This window comes from Astatotilapia calliptera, chromosome 18 (genome assembly GCF_900246225.1).
Source record: "Astatotilapia calliptera chromosome 18, fAstCal1.2, whole genome shotgun sequence".
In the NCBI taxonomy this organism is placed as follows: domain Eukaryota; kingdom Metazoa; phylum Chordata; class Actinopteri; order Cichliformes; family Cichlidae; genus Astatotilapia; species Astatotilapia calliptera.
The window spans coordinates 29,995,089-30,022,159 of NC_039319.1; the positions used below are offsets into that span (position 1 = coordinate 29,995,089).

The 27,071-nt window shown below is 44.5% G+C and overlaps 1 protein-coding gene across 3 annotated transcripts in view; it reads left to right on the forward strand.

Annotated features, from left to right (window-relative positions):
* LOC113010996 (protein NLRC3-like) overlaps positions 1-8,945 on the forward strand; it is a 309,661-nt gene extending 300,716 nt beyond the window's left edge. Inside the window, exons 2-6 of one of the 3 annotated variants that reach the window (XM_026150352.1) lie at positions 2,034-2,183; positions 2,290-2,403; positions 6,019-6,095; positions 6,212-8,003; positions 8,659-8,945. In XM_026150352.1, the coding sequence (XP_026006137.1) occupies positions 2,034-2,183; positions 2,290-2,403; positions 6,019-6,095; positions 6,212-8,003; positions 8,659-8,701 (2,176 nt within the window). In that variant the 3' untranslated portion in view covers positions 8,702-8,945. The remainder of the gene's footprint in view (positions 1-2,033; positions 2,184-2,289; positions 2,404-6,018; positions 6,096-6,211; positions 8,004-8,658) is intronic. The other 2 variants (XM_026150353.1, XM_026150354.1) reach the window with 2 other exon arrangements.
* The last annotated feature ends 18,126 nt before the right edge of the window (positions 8,946-27,071 follow it).

Consider the following 27,071-nt stretch of genomic DNA (forward strand, 5'->3'; position numbering starts at 1 on the left):
CTAACCCTGACGTTCTCCGCCTCTGTGTCGGAAACCTGACTGTAGGAAGTGTCAGACATGGCGTGTCCCTTCCTTGAAGAGCCAGTAGATGTTGAAGCCCAAATTCTCCGCAGAGCTCTCCGCCGGGAGAGAGTGATCAGAGCGCGTTTGGACATTTTATCATTTCCTGATGATTTTCTGTGTGAACGTTACCGTTTTTCAGCACAATCTATAATTTATTTGAAGAACATCCTCAGGCCTAATATTGCTCATGTGACACATCGCGGACATGCTCTCAGTTCATTACATATTATTTGTATTGCACTTTGGTTTTTTGCAAACGGGAGCTTTCTGTATAATATTGGTGACGCTGAGCACGTTTCCAAGGCTACCGTCTGTCGGGCAGTCAGGAATGTTACAGTTGCACTGAAATGTCTCCTGTACTTGTCTGTGGTGTTCCCCGGTCACAGACCCACAAGATTTATCAAAGAGGGATGCCACAAAATTGCAGGTAGCAGGATGAACAAAACTTAATTCATGATGTGGTGATACTTGGACTACTACTTAAATTTTACATTTATTTTCACGGTTCCCAGGCGTGATTGGCTGTATAGATGGCACTCACATTCCAATCATTGCTCCTTCAGTAAATGAAGGAGACTATGTGAACAGGAAGTCTTTCCACAGCATTAATGCACAGGTGCATAGTTCCCTGTAGCATTTCAAACTAACAAATTATTTCATTATAGTAATGGATGCTAATTTGTGTTCTCTGCACTGTGAAGATCATATGCGATGCTGCCAACATTATCACAAATGTGGAAGCCAAGTGGCCAGGCTCTGTGAGTGGTGGTGGTGGAGGACCCCCACCTGTTTTTCGGGCCTCCGCTTTTTTTCTGTTGATTATAACGGGTCACATTTGAGCATACAGAGTAAGCAAATATGTACTTGTAATGTGCTCAGATAATTTCAATAAGTGCTTACAGAAAGAAAATTAATGTAGCCTCTAACTGCAATTGATTTACATGGGACAAACAGACCAAGCACTATGGCTCATAATACAATTACACCTTACCTGTTTGGACTATATTTTTATATTTCATTTTTACTTGCTGCCAGGCACGTTTGGGGCCTGTTGGGTTGCACTTGTGCTCACAGCACATCACAAAATAAAATGTATAAAATAAAAAATAAAATATAATAAAATAACGTGTTAAATGGGTGGAAATCCCTAGATCAATGTTTAAATTAACACTCACGCATTGACTCTGTCGGCTATGTTTTGCCATGCATGCTTCCTTTCTTTTGCAGCTGAGGCTGTGTTACTTTTTTTCTGCAAAATTTGCATGTTATCGGCATATGCTGCCATCAGAATTTCGGCGTCAAGCGCTGTAAAATACATTGACCGCGCCTTCTTTCCCTCCGTCTCCATGGTGACTCGCTTAATCTGTGCTCCACTAATCAGGGCTTTATGTATCCTCGTGCGCGCGCTTAACTTGGGGTTAAAGCAACTCCGCGTTGATTGAACTAATTGTTATCAGCCTTTCTGAAACCGAATATTCCGAGTTGGACAGTTCGGGGTTACTCAACCCTGAGTATCGTTTTTCACTCTGAGTTTTCTAAACCGGCTTCCTGAAATAGGGCCCAGGTGTTGCAGCAACAGTCCCACATGGAAACGTCAACACTCAAACTCAAAATATCTTTTTGTCAACAATAAAATGACAGCAGACCAAATTGAACAAAGTTGGTAAAAAGCTTCAGAAATTAGTAAAATATTAAAAAGTGTCTTGATGCTCAATCATCCAGAAAATCCCCAAAGAGTTGATTCTGTTCATCTGGACGTTTTCAGCAGCATGGATCAGTGTGAGGACAGAGAGGAGGGAGTCCCTCCCTCTAAAAGCACTCTGTGTGGGGAACATGAGAGCCAGACCAAAGCTCAGAGGTGAGATGACCATCTCTAACTGTCCATGACTCTTCTCCATGTCACAGCTCAGCACTCACATCACTGCTCCATCATTATTCACACTCATACCTCTGTGTGTGTTGTTTTAAAGCCCAGAGCTGTGGGGCGTACCAGGCTCAGCTGGACATAACCCTGAAACTAATCCAGAGCCTGGACCTGAACCCAGCTGTGTTTCCTTAAAGAGCAACGACTCGAAGGATATTATTGTAAACTTTAACAAAAGACTGTTATGTGACAAAGAGTAAGTACATTATTTTTATGAGATTGTTCATCATGTCTTTAATTTAATATTTCCAGTTTTTCCTTCCTGTCTCATGAAGCTGTGACATTTATTGTTTTTCTTTTAGGATCAATAAGAGGCCAGAATCTCCTGGACCTGAACCCAGCTGTGTTTCCTTAAAGAGCAACAAGTCGAAGGATTTTGATATAGACTTTAAAGGCTGTTCTTCTGCTGCTGAGAGGTAATGTGTGTCTAGATGTTGTTCCTGACTCTGTATTTTTGAATAAATCCTCATGTTTAATATCAGCTCAGCTCTTTTTCACACATTTCTATGTTGGTATGTGAAGCGGTGTGTGTTGGAGTGTTTCCACAAACACAGCAGTCAGAGTGGAAAGAGTGGATGTTGTAGGAGGTGTTTGTGTAGTGAAGAGGCTGAGTGTCTGTAGGACTCCAGCTGCTCCAGCAGGTGTCTCCTTTGTGCTTTGCTTCAAACACAGTGTAGGGAGGAGCTTCCACTCAGGTGTTTCAGGTGTTGCTGGATGGAGGAGGACAAATAGTTTGTCCCTTCAGTGACACTTCAGCAGCTCAATGTTCTGGGAGATGTTTGTCTTTATGAAGGTTTATGGATTCTTGTTCTTACTTTGGTTAAACTGAGCAATACATTTTCCATCTAACATTTAAAGTAAATTTCCAGGTGAATAAAAGATCTGCAGCTGCAGCCTCTGTGATGTTTCACAGTCTGAAAGTAACAAATTCAACCAGAGTTCAAACAAAGGCTTAATATACGTGTGTGTTTGATATAATGCCAACAAGTACAAATAGGTGTTCTTACAGGTCTTAATCACAGAGGTCTGATAAGTCTGGTGACTTTCACACTCAGCAATTTTGCTGCCTTTTATTTTATATTGGCCTTTTTAAAGCCCTTCAAAGTCTCCCACATTCATACAGAGCTTTTAACACCAAACTCCTTTACAGTCCTTCTCCTCTCACACACGATCACACGACTGATTTGTCTGCAGCAGCTGTGTTACTGCTAGTATTTTATTATGTGTGTAATCTCCTCATATTGTTCCTGTGGTTTAGTTTGACTTCCTTCTGCAAACTCAGCTGCTCTGTTGCTGATACACGTCTCCATGAATATGATTGATCAGATGCTGCCAACACAATGTGTTTCATGTGAGCGCTCAGCTGAAACCCTGGGTTGACTTATCGAGTTAATAACAAGCTTCACGTGACTGTGAATGCTAAAGTGAATCCAGATAAAGGAAAGAGACCCTGCTAATGTTGGACTCACTTCTTAGTGTGGATCCCAGGAGGAAGTTCAACATAGCCATTCTTTGTGCTAGCTCGACCAAACCTGAGAGCACAGTGCAGGATAATGATTATCATCTGTCTCTGTCAAGGACATTTAAAATCCACAAATAACAAACATAATTATATTTGATCATTAAAAATATGTTTTCACTTAAAAAAGCATGAGCACACTGGTGGATTACAGAAACATGAAAACTCGTTAACAGTAAAGTTAATTTAGACGTAAACAAAGTGTCAAACATACTGAAGTAGAAGGACTGATGTTTGTGTTAACCCTCACATGGGCTGTACAACATTATATAGGGAGACAAAAACAGAGATTATCGTAGCCATCGCTCTCTCGCATGGACGTGGCAGTCTTGCTGTCTGCTGCGAATCCTCCCCGTACCTCCGTGACCTCGTCTGATATCTGCTCCCTCCTCTGTAAGAGACAGTAAAGGAAAACACATCTCTGCCTAGTCTTGAAAATCTAATCTTATCATCTATTGTTCTTCTAGGGCCTCTTCTTCTTGTGGCCTCAGCTAACTGCTAATATTTACATGGCTAACATTAACATGTGTTCCAGCCAGGTTCACATTTATGATGAACTATGATTAATTAACTGATGTTGAAACTGTGTGCTTCCTGAAGTCCACAATAATCTCCACTGTCTTTTGGGCATTCAGCACCAGGTTGTTGTGGCTGCACCAGGACACCAGACATTCAACCTCCCTCCTGTAGGCAGACTCATCCCCGTCCGAGATGAGCCCAATAACGGTGGTGTCATCTGCAAACTTGATTAGCTTGACAGACTGGTGGGTGGAGGTGCAGCAGTTGGTGTACAGGGAGAAGAGCAGAGGAGAAAGAACACAGCGCTGAGGGGAGCTGGTGCTGATGGTCCGGGAGTCCGAGACATTCTTTCCCAGCCTCACGTGCTGCTTCCTGTCCGTCAGGAAGTCAGTGATCCACCGGCAGATGGGATCAGGCACATTCATCTGGGAAAGCTTGCCTCGGAGATGGTCTGGAAGGATGGTGTTGAAGGCAGAGCTGAAGTCCACAAACAGGATCCTGGCGTAGGTTCCTGGGGAGTCCAGATGCTGCAGGATGAAGTGTAGGGCCATGTTGATGGCGTCATCTACAGACCTGTTGGCTCTGTATGCAAACTGCAGGGGATCCAGGAGGGGGGCCGTGAGGGTCTTGAGATAGGAGAGAACCAGGCGCTCAAATGACTTCATGACCACAGATGTCAGAGCCACGGGTCTGTAGTCATTTAGTCCAGTGATCCTAGGTTTCTTGGGGACAGGGATTATGGTAGAGGACTTGAAGCAGGCAGGCACATGACATGCCTGCAGTGAGGAGTTGAAAATGCCAGAAAACACTGGGGCCAGCTCGTTTGCACAGTGTCTGAGGGTGGCAGGAGACACACCGTCTGGGCCGGGAGCTTTTCGAGCATTCAGACTCTTAAACTGCTTCCTCACATCTGCTTCATGAATATAAAGAGTTGTGGTGAGAGGAGGTGGTGTGAAATCCTCTTTTGTGTGGGGTGAGGAGGGGGGTGTTGTAGGTGAAGTGATTGAAGGTGGTGATGGCTCTATGGAGGGGGGAGAGGTGGGGGAATGAGTGTCCAAAGTGTCTCTATTGTTGGGGCCATATATTCTACATGGTGAAACTGATGGTTTATGGTGTTTGGGTTTGTTTTTCTGTATTCATGCAGATAAAGTGTAAACTCAGATGAATTATATCATCAAATGTTAAAGGAAAATATCAGGATGAGTGTCTGTGAGCTGAGAAGGACGTGAAGCGAGCAGTTTATCCCAGAGCTGAAGCCGCTCTGTGTGCAGAGATGAGCTCAGATTCCTGCTGTGATTGATCAACAGTCACAGAAATGTAGACTTGTAGTTATTACTGCAGTATGGTCACAGCAGATACTGATAAACATGTATTATGAGGATGGATGATCAAGTTTCTCACTCTCTCCTTTAAATCTGTTTTTTTCTTCTTCACAGTTTATCTGTTAATTTATTAATGAATAACACTGAAAGAGTTTCTGTTATATTTCTCCTTGAACATCAGCTTATTAGGGCGGCATTAGGAAATAGCCCCCCTCCAAAGAATGAATAAATGAATGATGATAATAATAAAAAGGTTAAAAAGCAGAGCTCAGAGTGGTAGAATGGTCAAACATGGATCCATGGGTGGTTCAACTGCATTTGGTGACGTGACTAAAGCAAATCTTTCAAATAATCCCACCATCAACAGGATGTTGTCTACTTTACTACGGTTACTTTACTTGGTCACCGTGTGAATTTCTTTGAAATGAACCAAATTCTTTTATTTGTTGGTTGTTGCATATTTAACCTCTACAGTCAGGAAAGGAGGAGATGAGGCCTCAACAATGTTGGGTTGTAGCTGTGGTTCAGGTTAGAGTGAGTGTCCATGGAATAAATGTAAGTCAGTGAACTGGAAACATGACTGTGTTCAAACTTTGTTTTCCTTTTTATAATGAGTCTAATCAAAGGTGGACAGAAGTATCTCCACTTTGACTTTTCTGTGTCACCATCAGAGCTTCTGCACAGTGTGGAGAAAGATCCAGAAGCAGAACTGGACTGCAGACAGCCAGTCAGAGCAGCTGTGTACAAAGTAAGACTGAACATCTGTCTGCTGATGGACTCATTCCTGAAAACTGGACTTCTTGTGTTGTTCAGACATTGAAGAGTTTTCTTTCTCTTTAGTCTCATTGTTTTTCTTTCTTTCAGCAGATGTTGGTCTGCAGGAGGTTTTAGATGAACATAAGATCAGTCTGAGGAGGAGATGTGAACGTGTGACTGAAGGAAGTGATGAAACAGGAAGTAGAACCCTCCTCAACAGGATCTACACTGAGCTCTACATCACAGAGGGACAGAGTGAAGAGGCTCATACCCAACATGAGGCGAGGCAGCTGGAGACAGCTTCCAAGATGGACGCCCTCCATGACGCTCCAATCAGGTGCCAGGACATCTTTAAAGCCTTATCTGACCAACAGAGACCCATCAGAGTGGTTCTGACCAACGGCGTGGCTGGTGTTGGAAAAACCTTCTCAGTGCAGAAGTTCACTCTGGACTGGGCAGAGGGCTTGGAGAACCACCATGTCAGTGTGGTGGTTCTGCTTTCATTCAGGGAGCTGAACCTGATCAGAGATGAGCAGTACAGTCTTCTGGAGCTGCTCCATGTTTTCCATCCAACATTACAGAAGGTCACAGCAGAGAAGCTGGCTGTCTCTCAGCTTTTGTTCATCTTTGACGGCCTGGATGAAAGCAGACTTTCATTGGATTTCACCAACAGGAAGCTGCTGTCTGATGTCACACAGAAGTCATCAGTCAGCCAGCTGCTGACAAACCTCATCCAGGGGAATCTGCTTCCCTCGGCTCTCGTCTGGATAACTTCCCGACCCGCAGCAGCCAATCAGATCCCTCCTACATGTGTTGACAGGCTAACAGAAGTACGAGGCTTCACTGACGCCCAGAAGGAGGAGTACTTCAGGAGGAGATTCAGTGATGAAGAGCTGTCCAGCAGAATCATCTCCCACATGAAGACATCCAGGAGCCTCCACATCATGTGTAGTATCCCAGTCTTCTGCTGGATCACTGCTACAGTTCTGGAGCACATGTTGACTACAGAGCAGAGAGGAGAGCTGCCCAAGACCCTGACTGAAATGTACTCACACTTCCTGCTGGTTCAGACAAAGAGGAAGAAGAACAAGTACCATGAGGGACGTGAGACGAGTCCACAGGAGCTGACGGAGGCTGATAGGAAAGTTCTTCTGAAGCTGGGGAGGCTAGCGTTTGAACATCTGGAGAAAGGAGACATCATGTTCTACCAAGAAGACCTGGAGCAGTGTGGTCTGGATGTGACAGAGGCCTCGGTGTACTCAGGAGTTTGTACAGAGATCTTCAAAAGAGAGTGTGTGATCTTCCATAAACCAGTCTACTGCTTTGTTCATCTGAGCATTCTTGAGTTTCTGGCTGCTGTCTACATGTTCCACTGTCACACCAACAGGAAGACAAAGGTGCTGAAGAACTTCTTGGGACAAAAATACAACGAGTCCTCTCTGGATGATTTCCTTAAACGAGCCATGGAGAAATCCCTCCAGAGTAAAAATGGCCACCTGGACCTGTTTGTTCGCTTCCTTCATGGCCTCTGTCTGGAGTCCAACCAGAGACTCTTAGTAGGTCTACTGGGTCAGACAGAGATCAGTCCAGGAACCATCCAGAGAGTCATCAACAACCTGAAGAAGATGAACAGTGATGAAGTCTCTCCTGACAGAAGCATCAACATCTTCCACTGTCTGATGGAGATGAACCACCTCTCATTATTTCAGGAGATCCAAGAGTTCCTGAAGTCAGAGAACAGATCAGAGAAGGAACTCTCTGAGATCCAGTGCTCAGCTCTGGCCTTCATGCTGCAGATGTCAGAGGAGGTTCTGGATGAGTTGGACCTGCAGAAGTACAACACATCAGTGCTGGGACAACAGAGACTGATTCCAGCTGTGAGGAACTGCAGAAAGGCTGGGTGAGTCCAGATGTGATCATTAACATCATTGATCAGTGTAGGTTAGTAGTTTAATGTTGAAAATAAAATCAGATTGTAACCACAAAGTGTTTGTGTCTGTACGCTGCAACCTTCCACACCATTCCTTTATTGTACAGACTCAGCAGCAGCTCCATGGATCCCAAATCCAAGAGTGGAGAACAGATTTGAAGTGTGTCACATCCATGCAGTCACAGCTGTTTCCATCATGTTTCCACTGATATTAATCCTGTTCAATGACACGTTTCATATCAGTGAATATGTTCTTTAGGACGTCCACTGACATGTTTAAGTGTTCTGCTGCCCTCAGGTGAATGTATGGCTATTCACCCTATGCAGCGAGCTTAACATAAGAGGAGATGGTTCCAGGAACGACAGGACACATCACTTTGTCTTTGTGTCTTTAACTGAAGACCGTTTTTCCTCTTTTAATTTGTAAGACTGTGAACATACAGTAAAATAATACGTAGCATCAGTATCAACATATTTTGTAAACAAAACAGAAGTTAGCAACATAGCTTTACTTATGCTTTACATTCACCATTAACATATTTCCTTATACGTTCAAATAACCTTTTTAAGTAACATGAAAGTAACAATCTTACAGAAAATGAAGTTAGACATTGCTTACTTACAGATTATGGCTCAACAAACTCCCCAACGATGTAAACTGGGCTTAAAGTTGTGCAGCTTGTTTTCTGCTCCATGCATTTTCTCACACTGCCCGCGTGAACTTTGCCTGCTGCTTACAACACATCACCAAAGGGGGCAGTGTAGCGCACACCAAACAACCAAAGAAGAAGCCACAAACTGAAGGGGTAATACTGCCCACTATTGGGAAACCTGAGAAATGCGCCAGCCAAAGAAACCCAACAACGTAACAACCGAGGGGCAGAATACTCCCCGCCTGACATCCATGGAATGTCACCCTCAACTAACATGTAAAAGGCAAGTGACATACAATGAAACGAAGTTTCTGCTTCTAAGTACAATCCTTAGACACCAATAGCACAACCTCACTTATAGGCCTTATGTAGCACTTGTTTTCACCCTTGCGGAAAATCCTCACCTCTATCTTCCTTACAAGCCCATCCTCACTGGGAAAGGTTTTGGTGATAAGTCCAAGTGGCCAGTTGTTCCTATGTTCGAGTGTCTCTCTTAAAAGAACAACATCTCCTGTTTGTAGGTTAGGCTTTACTGTTTTCCATTTGCGGCGGTCCTGAAGTCCTGAGATGTATTCTTTTTTCCATCATCTCCAGAAGACATCAGCGAGATATTGTACGCGCCTCCATTGAGCTTTGAACAGATCACTGTTTCCAAACTGACCTGGTGGGATTGGTGGGGTCGTAACCTTTTGCGTGAGCAGCATGGCTGGGGTAAGGATGACTGGGTTATCTGGATCTGCAGAAACTGCTGTTAACGGACGAGCATTCACTATTGCAGTAACTTCAGCCATTAAGGTCACTAGTATTTCATGGGTAAGCTTTGCATTCCTGTGTTCTAGGAGCATTGCATCAAGAATTTTGCGTGTGACCCCAATCATTCGCTCCCAGGAGCCAGCCATATGCGACGCATGTGGGGGGTTGAATAGCCATTTGCAGCCAGAGTCTTCAAGAAAGCTGTTTAGTTTGCTGTTGTAGCAGCCCTGTTTGTCTATTTGCAGCTCTTTGCAGGCACCCACAAAATTTGTCCCACAATCGGACCTAAGAAGTTTGACTGCACCTCTGATGGCAAAAAAACGACGCAGGGCATTGATGAATGATGACGTGTTCATTGATTCTATAACTTCAATGTGAATGGCCCGTGTACTCATGCACGTAAATATGACTGCCCATCGCTTTGCATCCGCTTGCCCACCACGCGTTTTTCTGACAGTGACAGACCAGGGACCAAATACATCAAGCCCTACATGTGTGAACGGAGGGTCAGTGGACAGCCTATCCTCTGGTAGCTCAGCCATAATCTGTTCCTGCTGTCTGCCTCTTAGTTTTCGACATGTCACGCAGCTGAATATCATTTTGCTTATTGCTCTTTTTCCTCCCACAATCCAAAAGCCTGCAGCTCTGACTGCCCCTTCAGTAAAATGTCTGCCCTGATGGCATACTTTCACATGGAAGTGTCTTATAATGAGCTGGGCAAGGTGGTGTTTGGCAGGGATGAGGATAGGATTTGTTTCATCCGAAGTCAACTGTGCTCGTCTTAGTCTCCCACCCACTCTGAGGATTCCATTTGTGTCAAGAAATGGGTTCAGTTTGCTAAGTGGGCTTGAACTTTTGAGGGGCATATTCTTTTCAAGCTGTCTTATGTCTTCTGCATAGACTTCTCTTTGGACAGTGCGAATGATAATGATCTTAGCTTGATCGAGCTGCTTTTCGGTTAAATGCTCACTACAGCTGTGCCAGCCCTGACAGGTGCCTTCTATGTTCTGCTTAAAGGACTGAACAATGTGTCGGAGTCTAGATATAGCCTTCAGTAGTACATTCCAACTAGAAAACCTTTCGAATCTGGCACTACTGAGAACATTCTTTGCAAGAGTGGTAACACAAGTAGTTACCTCCTGACGCAGTTCGTTGTCAGTCTCTGGGTCTACAAGATCAAATGACTCTGCCTGAGACTGACCTGTTTCTGACTTGGTAAGGAAAGCGGGTCCACTGAGCCATGTGGAGGTAGAAAGGTGCTCAGCAGGTAATGCGCGCGTGGCATGATCAGCAGGATTTAAGTGAGTGGGCACATAATGCCACTGGTGAGCTTGTGTGGATCGCCTGATGCGTTCCACTCTGTTGTGCACATAGATGTAAAAACGCCTCTTTGTGTTGAAGATGTAACCAAGGACTACTTTGGAGTCTGAATAGAAGCTCACCTGATCAACTGAGATGTCCAGCTCGTCCAAGACTAACTCTGCCACCTCGACAGCCAGGACCGCTGCACAGAGCTCAAGTCTGGGTATGGTGATGTCTGGTCTTGGGGCAAGCCGTGCCTTGCCGAGAAGGAAGCCCACTTCATTATGACCATCTCTGTCTGTGAGTTTAAGGTAGGCAACAGCGGCCACTGCCTTGGTAGAGGCATCGCAGAAAACATGGATTTCCTTAGTTACTGCTGCAGAGAGTGGTATTGAGGTGAACATTCTGGGAATCTCAAGTTGTTGTAGATGTTTGAGAGAGTGTTTCCACTGTTGCCACTGTTGTAATTTGTCTTTAGGGAGTTCAGTGTCCCATTCACGAATGTCAGTGGAAATGTCTCTGAGTGCCCTGACAGGTGCCTTCTTATGTTCTGCTTAAAGGACTGAACAATGTGTCGGAGTCTAGATATAGCCTTCAGTAGTACATTCCAACTAGAAAACCTTTCGAATCTGGCACTACTGAGAACATTCTTTGCAAGAGTGGTAACACAAGTAGTTACCTCCTGACGCAGTTCGTTGTCAGTCTCTGGGTCTACAAGATCAAATGACTCTGCCTGAGACTGACCTTTTCTGACTTGGTAAGGAAAGCGGTCCACTGAGCCATGTGGAGGTAGAAAGGTGCTCAGCAGGTAATGCGCGCGTGGCATGATCAGCAGGATTTAAGTGAGTGGGCACATAATGCCACTGGTGAGCTTGTGTGGGATCGCCTGATGCGTTCCACTCTGTTGTGCACATAGATGTAAAACGCCTCTTTGTGTTGAAGATGTAACCAAGGACTACTTTGGGAGTCTGAATAGAAGCTCACCTGATCAACTGAGATGTCCAGCTCGTCCAAGACTAACTCTGATGACCCTGCCCTCTACAATGACAGGGACAGCAAAGCCGAGTGGGTCGTACACACTATTAACGACTGACAATACTCCACGCTTGGTAAAGGGCTTCTCATTGACGGTTATCTGGAACCTGAACAAGTCTGTAGACAGGTCCCAGCCCAAGCCCAAGCTTCGCTGCATGGGTGTCTGCCCAAGGTCAAGGCCCTGCATGTCAGCTGCAAGGTCCTCACTTGGAAAAGCGTTTGTGATGGTAGGACAGTTGGATGAGATTTTATGCAGGCGTATGTTACACTGAGCCAGCATCTTCTGAGCCCCACAGAGAATGTTGATGGCCTCATCAGTGGAAGGAAATGATTTTAGTCCATCATCCACATAAAAGTGGCGTTCAATGAACTCTCTTACATCATTGCCGTGTTCTTTTTCTCCCTCCATCGCTGTTCGTTTCAGTCCATAAATGGCCACTGATGGGGAGGGGCAGTTCCCGAACACGTGGACTCTCATCCTGAATTCCTGTACTTCTCCATCCAGATCATGGTTTTTGAACCACAAGAAGCGAAGGTAGTTGCGGTGGTCTTCTCTGACAACAAAATTGTAAAACATTTGCTCCACGTCGGCCATGACTGCGTATGGGTCGGACCTGAAACGCATCAGAACTCCCACAAGAGTATTATTGAGATCTGGCCCTTTTAGTAGCACATCATTGAGAGAAACATTGTTGTATTGCGCACTTGAATCAAAAACCACCCTAATTTTTCCTGGCTTCTGAGGGTGATAAATGCCAAAACTAGGGAGATACCAGCATTCTTGTTCTGGAGCTAAAGCTGGAGCTGGTTCAGCGTGGCCCTTACTGAAAGTTTTGTCTAAAACTCAATGTAATGTTCTTTCATTTCAGGTTTCTTTTTCAGTGTTTTGCGGAGCGTCATTAAGCGACTGAGGGCTTGGTCCCTATTGTTGGGTAAACGCTGTCTGGGGGAGCGGAATGGGAGTGGAGCTACCCAATTGTTCGCCTCATCTTTAGTAAAGTCTCTGTGCATAATTTCCAGGAATAATGCATCTTCTACTGACAGAGCCGTTTTGTCATCATCTGCTGTTTGCTGGAAAATGTGTCTGCCTACTTCTGCTTGTGTCTTCTCGAATTTAGGACAGCTTTCTGTGTATTTGTCTTTTATATAGATTTTGCTTGCACAGGGGCTAAGGAAGGTAGGGCGCCCGTTATTAAGAATGTCTGTCTTGAAAGAGGTTACTGTGGGTTTGTGGGCACCTGAGAGGCAGACATCGCCTACAACCACCCATCCCAGATCGAGGCGTTGGGCATAAGGTGCACTGTTTGGACCATTTACCTGACTGCGAACCTTGTGAGCTTGGATGATGTCCCGGCCCAAGAGGAGGAGAATGTCCGCGGCTGGGTCCAGAGGAAGGATCTGTGAAGCAAGTGCGTGTAGATGAGGGTGAGCCGACACAGCCTCCTTGGTGGGTATCTCATCTCTATTATCTGGAATGTGATCACATTCTGTTAGTGTGGGCAGCACCATGGACACTTCCCCATTTACATCCTGAATAACGAAATTAGTTGCTCTGCGTCCTCCAGCCTCTGACAAACCTGCACATGTTTTCATGGTGTATGGGAGCATAGTGCCTTTTACATTAAACATGTCGAAGAAAGCAGACCTGTGTTGTTGTTGTGGTCCGTATGAAAAATGGCGGAACGAATAAAGCGCTGTGAATGAGAGTACGACGTCGTGTCTTTTGAGTTAACATTGGTAGCAGAGGATGGTTTCCAATTACAAAGTACCACCAAAGCTTGATGAAGCCAGGCCATACGAATGCTGGAAGAATGAAGTCAATATCTGGAGACGAGTTACGGAGCTGGATAAAAAGAAACAGGCACTCGCGGTGGCGCTGGGGCTCGAGGGAAGAGCCAGAGAAACAGCCATGGAGATACCCGCGGAAGATTTGGACAAAGATGACGGTATGGAAATACTACTTGCAAAACTTGACGCGGTGTTTCAGAGAGAAGAGAAAGACCGCGCTTATGAAGCCTACTCGTGTTTTGACTCCATTACAAAGAACCACAGCGTGTCCATGGCAGACTACATTATAGACTTTGAACAGCGTTATAACCGGATGAAAAAGTACAACATGACGCTGCCTGACGCTGTGCTAGCATTTAAGCTTCTAGATACAGCTTGTCTTGATGAGAAAAGTCGACAGCTTGCACTGACAGCGTGCACGGACTTAACGTTTGCGTCTATGAAGTCTGCACTGAAACGGATTTTCGGAGGGAAAGTAACCGGAGTTTTCAGCGGAATTCAACTGAACCAAGAAGCAGTTTTCCTTACGGAAACAAAAAGGTCCCAAATACAAACGAAACAACGGTACTTCGTCGCGGAGTGGACAGCGACAACCACTACAAGGTACCCAACCCACTTAACAAGTTTGGCAAGCGAACAAGATGTGCTATTTATCAGAGCACTTACCACTGGGGCGAAAGACTGTCCTCGTCGTTAATGGTGACCAAGTAAAGCTAACTGAAGATGGGAAAGTGGAGGAGTGTAACATTACTTTGTACACTAAAGCCTCAATGACAGACTCTGAAATCTTCCTGACTGAGGCACTGGGGTCAGCCATTATTGATACTGCATGTACACGTACAGTTTGTGGTCAGAAGTGGCTAGATAGTTACATGCGTGACCTCAGCCAAGGCCAAGTAAACAAGCTGTTGCAATCAGAAACCCCCAGCTCCAGACCATTTCGCTTTGGGGATGGTATTGTAGTGTATTCCAGCAGAAAAGTGAAACTTCCAGCCAAAATTGGACAAACAAAATGTGACATTGAAAGTGAAGTAGTTCCTGTTGACATTCCACTACTACTGAGCAAAACGTCTCTCAAGAAAGCAGGGCCTGTTCTAGACATGGAGAATGACAGTGTTGTCATGTTCAAGCAGCCTGTTCCCCTAGAGCTCACTAGTTTGGGACACTATTGTGGTGGACATTAGAGATGAAAATACTACAGAAAACTGCAATGAAAATGAAGTTCTCATGGTAACTGCTGAAATGTCTACAAAAGAGAAACAGAAAGTCCTTGTGAAACTTCATAAGCAGTTTGGTCATGCATCTGCAGAGAGGATATTGAGGCTCATCCAAAGCTCTGGCAATACAGATAAACAATGCGCAGTTATTCTACAAGAGATAGTTCGTGACTGTGACATTTGTCAGAAATATTGCAAAACCAAGCCGAGACCTGCTGTTGGTCTACCCCTGGCTTCTGAGTATAATGAGACAGTAGCAATGGATCTACATGAGCTGGAGCCCAATGTATGGTACCTTCACATCATCGACCACTTCACACGCTTCAGTGCCGGCAGCATCGTAAAGACAAAGAAAGCTGCAGAGATCGTCAACTCCTTCATTCACACCTGGATAAGCATTCACGGTGCCCCCAGACGGCTCTACACAGACAACGGCGGAGAGTTCAACAACACAGACATTCGGGACATGGCTGAAAACTTCAACATTGAGGTAAAAACAACGGCGGGGTATAGTCCCTGGAGCAACGGACTACTGGAGAGACATAACATGACACTTACAGAAATCCACCTGAAGGTAAAAAAGGAACAAGGATGTGACTGGCACACTGCGCTAGACTGGGCCCTTATGGCCAAAAACAGTACGCTTAATGTACATGGTTATAGTCCACATCAACTTGTGTTTGGCCAAAACCCCAACCTTCCTTCTGTGTTGATGGATAAGCCACCTGCCTTAGAGGGCACAACTGTAAGTGCAAGAGTAGCTGAACATATCTCAGCATTACATGCTTCCAGGAAAGCATTTACTGAGGCAGAGTGTTCAGAAAGGATCAGGAGAGCACTATGCAAACAACTTAGGCCTACAGATGACAAATATGAGGCAGGAGATAAAGTATACTACAAACGAGTCAACTGTACAGAGTGGAAGGGTCCTGGTGTAGTTATTGGGCAGGATGGAACTGTTGTATTTGTAAGACATGGGGGGACTCTTGTAAGAGTACACCAGTCAAGATTGACTAAAGTGGATTCACAGACTGGAGATAAACAAATACCACACAGTACTACTGATGATGACAACAAAGACGCAGTTGAAAATGATGACACTGACACACCCGATGGTGAACAGAGTATTAGTGAGGAAGAAGACATCACTATTGACAGAGAAACTAACACTACAGAACACATGTCTGTCACACACACTACAGAAAACATGTCTGTCACACAAACTGCAAATGAGCCCTCTACACCCACTGATCATGTCTCTGCAAATGTAAAGTTAAGATCAGGACAGCTGATTGCTTTTACCAACAGAGACAACGGTGTTCAACACACAGCCAGAGTGCTAGGCAGAGCGGGAAAAGCAAAAGGGCAATACAAAAACTGGTACAATGTGCAATATCTTGAGCATGATGGTAGTGAAGGTGAAAAGAAAGCTGTAGACATGTCACTTGTTGATGGTCTTTGCACTGAAGCTGAAAACAGAGATGCAGATGTACTCATAACAAAAGATATTTCCTTTGATTCTGCTAAGCAGCAGGAGATTGAGAGCTGGCAAAGTAATGGTGTGTTTGATGAAGTGAAAGACCTGGGTCAAAAATGTGTGTCTACTAGATGGGCCTGTACACTCAAAGAAACTACTAATGGTGTTGTCCCAAAGGCTCGACTTGTGGCACGGGGGTTTGAAGAGGTAAATACTAAAGAACTACAGAAAGACTCTCCAACATGTGCGTCTGAGTCCCTCAGACTGGTGCTAGCTGTGATATGTCAAAACAAGTGGAGAGTAAATTCAATGGACATTAAATCTGCCTTCTTGCAGGGAGTGGAACTGTCAAGAGACATCTATCTTCGTCCCCCACCTGAAGCTGGCAAGGACAATGTTCTATGGAAACTGAAAAAGTGTGTTTATGGACTTGCAGATGCTTCACTTTATTGGTACAATAAGGTCAAAGACATTATGCTCAAAACTGGTGGTAAAATATCACAGGTTGATCCTGCAGTGTTCTAGTGGCAGAATGAACAATCTGAGGTTACAGGAGTGCTTGCATGTCACGTTGATGATTTCCTTTGGGCTGGTTCAAGTCACTTTGCAACTCATATCATTTCTGTACTGAAATCTACCTTCCTTGTGGGCCATGAAGAACATGACAACTTTTCTTATGTTGGTATGGACATTTGTACAGTTAATGATGTAATAGAGGTGCATCAACAACTTTACATTGGCAACCTACAACCGGTTCAGTTACAAGCAGCACGGGCTGTACAGAGGGAGGCTTCCTTAAGTGAAACAGAACGTGAGCAACTCAGGTCAAAAATAGGACAGATTTTGTGGGTTGCCAAACAAACAAGGCCTGATGTTATGTTTGACACATGTAGCCTTGGATCTAATATCAAAGATGCAACTGTACAGTCTATTCATGAAGTGAACAAAATTATCCGTAAACTTAAAGCAGAGAAAGTGACTCTTAAGTTTCAGCACTTGGGTAACAGTGAGGATCTGGCATTGGTTGTTTTCAGTGATGCTTCATTTGGCAACCTTCCTGATGGCAGTACTCAAGGAGGGGCATTAATCGTCCTTATGGGTAAAGGTGGAAAGTTTTGTCCTCTCTTCTGGCAGTCTAAAAAAATCAGGCGCGTGGTCAGAAGTACACTGGCAGGAGAAACTCTTGCCATGTCAGATGGAATAGACAGTGCTGTCTTCCTGGCAACACTTTTTTCTGAGCTTACAACTGGTAACACTGGTCTAAACGCTCTTCCTTTGATCTGTGTAACTGATAATCATTCCTTGTTTGATGCACTCAAGTCTACTAAGCAGGTTACAGAGAAGAGACTGAGGCTAGAAATGAGCAGCATTAAAGAGCTCATACAAGCCAAGAAAATCAGACAGGTTTGTTGGTCAGATTCAAAATCTCAACTTGCTGATTGTCTGACAAAAAGGGAGTTTCACCCTTAACCCTTCTAAAGGCGCTAGATGAAGGACTCTGGATACTGTAATCCTTTGTCTACAAAGTTGTCTTTGCATTCAAATGTACCATTGTTTATTGTGTGCAATGATAGTATGCTTTAAGTAAAGCAAAGCACTTTTGAAATGTTTTTCACCATTGTATATTGTGTGCAATGATAGTATGCTTTAAGTAAAGCAAAGCACTTTTGAAATGTTTTTTTGTTTATATAAATATATATATACACAAATGTTTACAGAGGTGTGTTTATACTTTTATTTTATTTTTCAAGAAAGAGGGAGATTGTTAACTTGTTATTTTCTGTTTTATCGCGAGAGTACTGTTGCCCGCGAAGTGTTGTTGTTGTGGTCCGTATGAAAAATGGCGGAACAAATAAAGCGCTGTGAATGAGAGTACGACGTTGTGTCTTTTGAGTTAACAACACGTCGACTAAACAAATCTTAGAGCAGGATTTGCCTTTTAGAGCTGGGCCACACACCTCTGTGCAAGCAGTTGTGGTTACAGGGCTTGAAGGATCAGACTCCCCGCCGTGGCTTTGAGGCAGGAGGTTAGAGTCCTTGGTTGCCCACAGAGGTGGACCAGCATGCATGGCAGACACATGAGCGTCACTATTACATTCCGAGCATTGGATAATGGCTTTGCAATCGTTAGCTCGGTGACCTGTGGAAGAACAACACTTATAACAAATAGCATGTTCTTTGAGGATGCTTTACCTTTCATCTAGTGTTTTTGACCTAAAACCCCTGCATTTGGCAAGTGAATGGGGCTTGTGGTGAATAGGACATTGTCTGTCTGGGTTGAGAACTGACGTTCGAGCTGTGACATTTGTTTGACTAATATCTGTTCTGTTCACTGCAACCGCACCTCTGTATTTAGTTGGTTTCAACAATGGCTTATCAGGTTTTGGAGCTACTATGTTTGAACTTTGTAACATAAAGCTAAGATCTGTTTTCATTTCTGCATAATCATTTATAAACTGAACAAAATATGAGAAAGGTGGGTAAACTGCACCGTTGTCCCTTTTGTATTTTGTCCCCTGTTTCACCCAGGACTCCTGGAGTCCGTAGGGGAGCTTTTCCACTATCGGGTTGATCCCCCTTGGGGTGTCCAGAAAGCTAAGGCCGGGTAGATAATTTTCACTTTGTGCATACTCTAACTCCAACAGGTGATCTGCAAGCTCCTGCAATAAGTGAGTGTCCTTATTAGATATTTTTGGAAAAGACTGTAAGCATTGGAAAAGTGACGCTTCGACTACCTCTGGAGAACCAAAACTTTTGTCAAGACGTTGCCACAAACGTTGAAGACCTGCGTGTGGGTTGTTCACATGGACCGCCCTGATCCTCAGCGCATGTTGTAGTGACTCTCCGCTGGGCCACTTGGTGAGGAGGTCAAGCTCTTTGCTGAACTTGAGGTTGAGGCCTTCTATGGCGTTGCGGAAAATGGACTTCCAGGACAAGTAAGACTCAGGACGGTTGTCAAAAACCTTGAATCCCGCTGTCAGCAGATCACGGCATGCTAGATAGGCTGTGAAATCTGAGAGTTCAGTCTGTGGAGGCAATGAAGGTTTAGGCTGGGTTGAAATGTCAGTTTTTCTGTTTATAGGAGGGGACTTTGGTTGCTTCTGATTTACAAAATCAGTGAGATGTTCACCTGGAGAGGAGGCAACTGGTGGTTGACTCTGTCGTAGATGCTGAGCGTCGTTATTACCAACCAGTTGTCCTGTATCAGGCTTTCCGTCTTCATTAACTACCAAGCTGCGGTTAGTGAAGTGAGCGTTCACATAAACTTGAGCGCATCTGATGGAAGGAGGTGTCTTAGAGGAGACTCCTTGTTCTGTGAGGTCAACGGCGTCATGCTCCTCATCGGCTGCCGCTTCCAGGACATGAGCTGCGGCGAGCGCTGCTTCAGCCTCACCCTCCTTCTTTAGAGCGTTTAGTGTTGCCTCGATGCGTGCCTTCTCAACCTCCATGTCGATCTGGCGTTTGGCATACTGTGCTCTGGTGCGGGCGGCTTCTGCTTCTGCTCTGGCTCGGGCTGCAGCTTGACTGGTGGATGAACGACGTGAAGAGCGTGAAGAGCGTGAGTGGCACTCTGACCGGACCACAATCTGGGAGAGAGGCGGTGACGCTTCACGCTGAGACATCTTGGGTGCTTGATAGGTAGATAATCTTCTTACTCTGCTGCCCTCAGGTGAATGTATGGCTATTCACCCTATGCAGCGAGCTTAACATAAGAGGAGATGGTTCCAGGAACGACAGGACACGTCGCTTTGTCTTTGTGTTTTTAACTGAAGACTGGTTTTTTTCCTCTTTTAATTTGTAAGACTGTGAACATACAGTAAAATAATACGTAAGCATCAGTATCAACATATTTTGTAAACAAAACAGAAGTTAGCAACATAGCTTTCCTTATGCTTTACATTCATCATTAACATCTTTCCTTATACGTTCAAATAACCTTTAAGTAACATGAAAGTAACAAATCTTACAGAAAATGAAGTTAGACATTGCTTACTTACAGATTATGGCTCAACAAACTCCCCAACGATGTAAACTGGGCTTAAAGTTGTGCAGCTTGTTTTCTGCTCCATGCATTTTCTCACACTGCCTGCGTGAACTTTGCCTGCTGCTTACAACACATCACCAAAGGGGGCAGTGTAGTGCACACCAAATAACCAAAGAAGAAGCCACAAACTGAAGGGATAATACTGCCCACTATTGGGAAACCTGAGAAATGCGCCAGCCAAAGAAACCCAACAAAGTAACAACCGAGGGGCAGAATAAATAGTAAATTTTCTAACAAATAGAAAACAATGTTATTTAATGTTATTGTTTTGTTATCATTATATTTTATTTTTGTAAATATAATGGCAGATAAATTACATCATCAACAATTATTGAGGTCATGTACATGTATTGTGTGTTAAGTCGATATATCGATTATTGTGATAGGCCTACTGTTTTGGTATCATAACGAGCTTGTCAAACATGCATGACCACTAAGCAATGTCTAAGCAGTAGTATTGGTCTGAATGACAACAAACATAACTAGTGTTTTGGAAAATCTGTTAGAAAACAGTTATTTCAATAATTATGATTAGCATGTGACACAGACACTGCAACAACAAATACTTACTTTAGGAGGATGGGGGAGGGCAGCATGAGGTTGAGACTTTGACATCTGTAAGAAACAAATTCATGTATTACAAACAAGACACTTAAAAATACATTAATGTGGCAGACTGTTCCCTGTTCAGATGCAGTGTATAAGTACAATCAGGGCTGTCACAACAATGGGGTGGGGCCAAGTGGCTGCAACCCTAGGTACAATGTGCAGGTATATACAGGGAGTGCAGAATTATTAGGCAAATCAGTATTTTGTCCACATCATCCTCTTCATGCATGTTGTCTTACTCCAAGCTGTATAGGCTCGAAAGCCTACTACCAATTAAGCATATTAGGTGATGTGCATCTCTGTAATGAGAAGGGGTGTGATCTAATGACATCAACACCCTATATCAGGTGTGCATAATTATTAGGCAACGTCCTTTCCTTTGGCAAAATGGGTCAAAAGAAGGACTTGACAGGCTCAGAAAAGTCAAAAATAGTGAGATATCTTGCAGAGGGATGCAGCAGTCTCAAAATTGCAAAGCTTCTGAAGCGTGATCATCGAACAATCAAGCGTTTCATTCAAAATAGTCAACAGGGTCGCAAGAAGCGTGTGGAAAAACCAAGGCGCAAAATAACTGCCCATGAACTGAGAAAAGTCAAGCGTGCAGCTGCCAAGATGCCACTTGCCACCAGTTTGGCCATATTTCAGAGCTGCAACATCACTGGAGTGCTCAAAAGCACAAGGTGTGCAATACTCAGAGACATGGCCAAGGTAAGAAAGGCTGAAAGACGACCACCACTGAACAAGACACACAAGCTGAAACGTCAAGACTGGGCCAAGAAATATCTCAAGACTGGTTTTTCTAAGGTTTTATGGACTGATGAAATGAGAGTGAGTCTTGATGGGCCGGATGGATGGGCCCGTGGCTGGATTGGTAAAGGGCAGAGAGCTCCAGTCCGACTCAGACGCCAGCAAGGTACAGGAAGAAGTCTGCATCCTTCAAGAAAAACATGATTTTCATGCAGGACAATGCTCCATCACACGCGTCCAAGTACTCCACAGCGTGGCTGGCAAGAAAGGGTATAAAAGAAGAAAAACTAATGACATGGCCACCTTGTTCACCTGATCTGAACCCCATTGAGAACCTGTGGTCCATCATCAAATGTGAGATTTACAAGGAGGGAAAACAGTACACCTCTCTGAACAGTGTCTGGGAGGCTGTGGTTGCTGCTGCAAGCAATGTTGATGGTGAACAGATCAAAGCACTGACAGAATCCATGGATGGCAGGCTTTTGAGTGTCCTTGCAAAGAAAGGTGGCTATATTGGTCGCTGATATGTTTTTGTTTTGTTTTTGAATGTCAGAAATGTATATTTGTGAATGTGGAGATGTTATATTGGTTTCACTGGTAAAAATAAATAATTGAAATGGGTATATATTTGTTTTTGTTAAGTTGCCTAATAATTATGCACAGTAATAGTCACCTGCACACACAGATATCCCCCTAAAATAGCTAAAACTAAAAACAAACTAAAAACTACTTCCAAAAACATTCAGCTTTGATATTAATGAGTTTTTTGGGTTCATTGAGAACATGGTTGTTGTTCAATAATACAATTATTCCTCAAAAATACAACTTGCCTAATAATTCTGCACTCCCTGTATATACAGTGTTGGCAAGGTTACTCTGCTGTTGGACACATGAACAATAACCATATGACTGTTCCCGCCACTAACACATGACCCTACGCTGTGTTCACTGCATCATTCCATGTTTGGCACTGATCACCACCTGCACTCATGTATATATCTTTCTACGTAGCACTCTTAATTCTTATTCTCATGTATATATCTCATGTATATCTCATGCATATATCTTTCTACGTAGCACTTTTAATTCTTATTCTTACTTTTATTTTTTTATGTCTATTTAAGCGCAATTTATGACAGCATGTTTGCACTGAAGCACCGCAGCAATTTCCTAATGTTGTAAACCTGCTCAACATTTGGCAATAAACCCCTTTCTGATTCTGATTCTGATTCTAAAATGTATTCCATTACAGATTACAGAATATATGCCCCATATTCTGTTCTGTAACGTATTCCGTTACATTACTCAATGACAGTAACGTATTCTGAATACTTTGGATTGATTAATATATTATCATGGTTTTTAGAACTACGTGAATGTACTATTGCTGTGTGATTTATTACTATTACTGAAGGTCTGCAGCTCCGAACCGTAGTAAAGGGACCTCTGACTAATACGGCGGGTTCCGTGTCAGTGTTGGTTTTGTTTTTGCTCCCAGGCAGAGAGTGCTTTCGTTTTTACCGTTTCTTCCCGCAGTAAATATAAACAACGATAGTATTCAGGAAGAAAATCAAACATTGCATATATTTTTATCATGACTCTGGTTTTACGTGGCCTATCGAAAACAAAATCAAAACTGGTATAAAGTCCACACACGTCAATTGTTCCGTCTGTTATGTTCACGTCTCCAATGGTTGTACACCAGTGGCGGAGCGGGGGGGTGGCTTACTGGGCTTAAGCCCGGGTTGTTTTTTCAGAAGCCCGGGGTCTTTTGGAGTGTAATTTTTTCATAGTTAGATGCCTGGCTGACAACTGTATAAAACAAAACTACACACAATATATACGCACCTAAACGCATAGTGAGGGTGTGCTGGGAACGTCTAGCAGAGGCCCCAGTCCGCAAGATCTTCAACGCACACCTCCGGCAGAGCTTCAACAGCATTCCGAGGGAGACTGGGGACATTGAGTCCGAATGGACCATGTTCAGCGTCTCCATTGCCGAAGCTGCTGCATTGAGCTGCGGCCGCAAGGTGGTTGGTGCCTGCCGTGGTGGTAATCCCCGAACCAAATGGTGGACACCAGAGGTGAAGGGAGCCACCAGGCTGAAGAAGGAGTCCTATCGGGCTTGGTTAGCCTGTGGGACTCCGGAGGCAGCCGACAGGTATCGACAGGCCAAGCGGAATGCGGCTCAGACAGTGGCTGAAGCAAAAACTTGGGTGTGGGAGGAGTTCTGAGAGGGCCATGGAAAAGACTTTCGGACTGCCCTCGAAGAGATTCTGGTAAACCGTCAGGCGGCTCAGGAGGGGAAAGCGGTGCTCTACCTGCACTGTGTATAGTGCTGGCGGAGTGCTGCTGACGTCGACTGAGAAAATTGTCAGGCGGTGGAAGGAATACTTCAAGGACCTCCTTAATCCCACTGACACGTATTCCGAGGAGGAAGCAGAGTATGGGGATGAGGGGAATGACCCGCCAATTTCCGGGGGCGAGGTCACTGAGGCAGTTAAACAACTCCTTGGTGGCAGAGCCCCTGGTGTTGATGAGGTCCGCCCCGAGTTCCTGAAGGCTCTGGACGTTGTAGGGCTGTCCTGGTTGATACGCCTCTGCAATGTTGCGTGGAGATCAGGGGCATAACACGTGGACTGGCAGACCGGGGTGGTGGTCCCCATCTTTAAGAAGGGGGACCGGCGGGTGTGTTCCAACTACACGGGGATCACACTCCTCAGCCTCCCTGGAAAGTCTATGCCAGGGTGCTGGAAAGGAGAGTTCGTCCGCTAGTCGAACCTCGGATACAGGAGGAACAATGCGGTTTTTTGTCCTGGTCGCGGAACACTGGACCAGCTCTTTATCCTCTCCAGGATACTTGAGGGTGCATGGGAGTTTTCCCAACCAGTCTACATGTGTTTTGTGGACTTGGAGAAGGCATTCGACCGTGTCCCTCAGGGTGTCCTGTGGGAGGTGTTGTGAGTATGGGTGTCTGGCCATTGCCTTACGGGCCATTCTATCCTATATAACCGTTGCAAGAGCTTGGTTCGCATTGCCAGCAATAAGTCGGACTCGTTCCCGGTGGGTGATGGGCTTCCGCCAGGGCTGCCCTTTGTCTCCGGTTCTGTTCAATAATTTTTATGGACAGCATTTCTAGGCGGCAGCCAAACAGGCTCTAGACTAACTTTTTGCCATGGGCGTACCGGTACGCCTAACTTTTTAAAAGTTAGGCGTACTGGCACAAATGTTAGGCGTACACAAATTTTTATAATAATTTATATAATATAAGTGTTTTTTCTGGATACACTGTGCTTTTTCAGCATTTCAAAGATTGATGACACCGTGTCAGAGCACTGGCTATGAATTTCAGAAGGATCAGGCCTTAACTTAACAGAAAAAGTTGTAAGTTTTAATCTGAGAATCTGGCATTTCTGGCAAAACACAGTTATATTTAAAAGTCGATTCAGGATTTAATGAATTGATATCGCTTTATTCAAGCTACTCACCTCCCACTTCCACCTGCACTTTCAACTGGACCACGGCCAATCAGAGAGGTCCCGCCCCTGACTATCTCTGATTGGTTTAGTCCACGATAGGGGCAAAATGTGTGTCTGTTGTTGAGCACAGGGAAGGTTGCAGATTCTTTTTTTTTTTTTTTTTGCTACCCGAACAGTTGGTCGCACAGGTGCAACCAAATATTTTTTTTTAGTCGCACCACTGAAAAATTTGGTCGCATTTGCGACCAAATTGGCCACACTCTAGAGCCCTGGCCAAGGCAGAGGGCTTTCGCTTTGGTGGCCTTGGTGGAATCTCATATCTTTTTACGGATGATGTGGTTCTGTTGGTTCTAGTATCTCGGGGTCTTGTTCGCGAGTGATGGGAGAAGGGAGCCGGAGATCGACAGACGGATTGGGGCTGCAGCTGCAGTAATGCAGACGCTGCACCGGTTTGTCGTGGTGAAGAGGGAGCTGAGTGTAAAAGCGAAGCTCTCAATTTAAATGGACTGACGGACTGATTCTTATATAGCACTTTTCTACTCTCCCGGAGTACTCAAAGCGCTCAATTTACCGGTCGATATACGTCCCTACGCTCAGCTATGGCCACGAGCTGTGGGTAGTGACCGAAAGAACGAGATCGCGGATACAAGTGGCAGAAATGAGCTTCCTCCGAAGGGTGACTGGCCTCTCCCTTAGAGATAGGGTGAGAAGTTCGGCCATCCGGGGGGGCTCAGAGTAGAGCAGCTGCTGCTCCACATCGAAAGGAGCCAGCTGGGGTGGTTCGGGCATCTGACAAGGATGCCCCCTGGGCGCCTCCTGGGTGAGGTGTTCCAGGCATGTCCCACTGGGAGGAGGCCCCGGGGCAGACCCAGGACACGCTGGAGAGATTATATCTCTCGGCTGGCCTGGGAACGCCTTGGTGTTCCCCCGGATAAGCTGGAGGAGGTGGCTGGGGAGAGGGAGGTCTGGGCCTCTTTGCTTAGGCTGCTGCCCCGCGAACCGGCCTCGGATAAAGCGGATGAAGATGGATGGATGGAAGGATGGATGGATGGACACACAATATTCGAAGCACATAGTGCACACTGGGAATTTACGACTGTGCGTAAATCCCCCCTAATATTGGTATGATCCGAGCTCAGACGCTAAGTGACTGAGCGAGGGGAGCTGCTGCCTGTGAGTTTGCTGTTGGAGAAGTGGAGGCAGGCAGACAGAGGAGAACTGAAGTTTGACCAGGTACCAAAGCAAATCATTCATACTGTACAAATAATGTAAATATGACGGTGTATCATGAAAGATTGATATCAAACTGATTACCCATATTACGTTACTTGTTCTTCAAGTTAATCAACAAATGGCGAAATGAAAAGCCGAACAACAACAATGCTGTTTCCGTAGAGAGTCTTAGCTTACATGTCTGTTTATTTCATATTTTCAGTTGTTACCCTCCACAGCTAAATAAATCGGTTTCAGTAATGTACTGATATACAAGAATGACATAAGGGGCTTCTTTCAAAGAAAACACTCAGGTAGATGTTTTATACATTATGCTTTGTATGTTGTTCACTATATTTCTATGCAAAACGAGGAATTTCAATACACAGCAGTATATTTACAGTTTAAACCAGATATTTATATACACTTTATGGAAAACACAAGAGCTTTTTTTACTGTACAACATCAATTTAGAGTAAACTTGTTTTGTTTTGGATAAATAAATATTGAAATATCTTTTGAATTAGTTAAATGTCAGAATAAAGAGAGACAGCTGTCTATTTTTTATCACTTTCATCAAATTTAGGAGTACATATACATATACTAAGTTTATTGTTAATTAATAAGAACACTCCAGACGATTCCTTTCCGTCAAGAGATTTATTCTAAAAGACACTTCTTCAGCTGAGTCTAAGAGTGAAGACCACACACGCTGCAGATT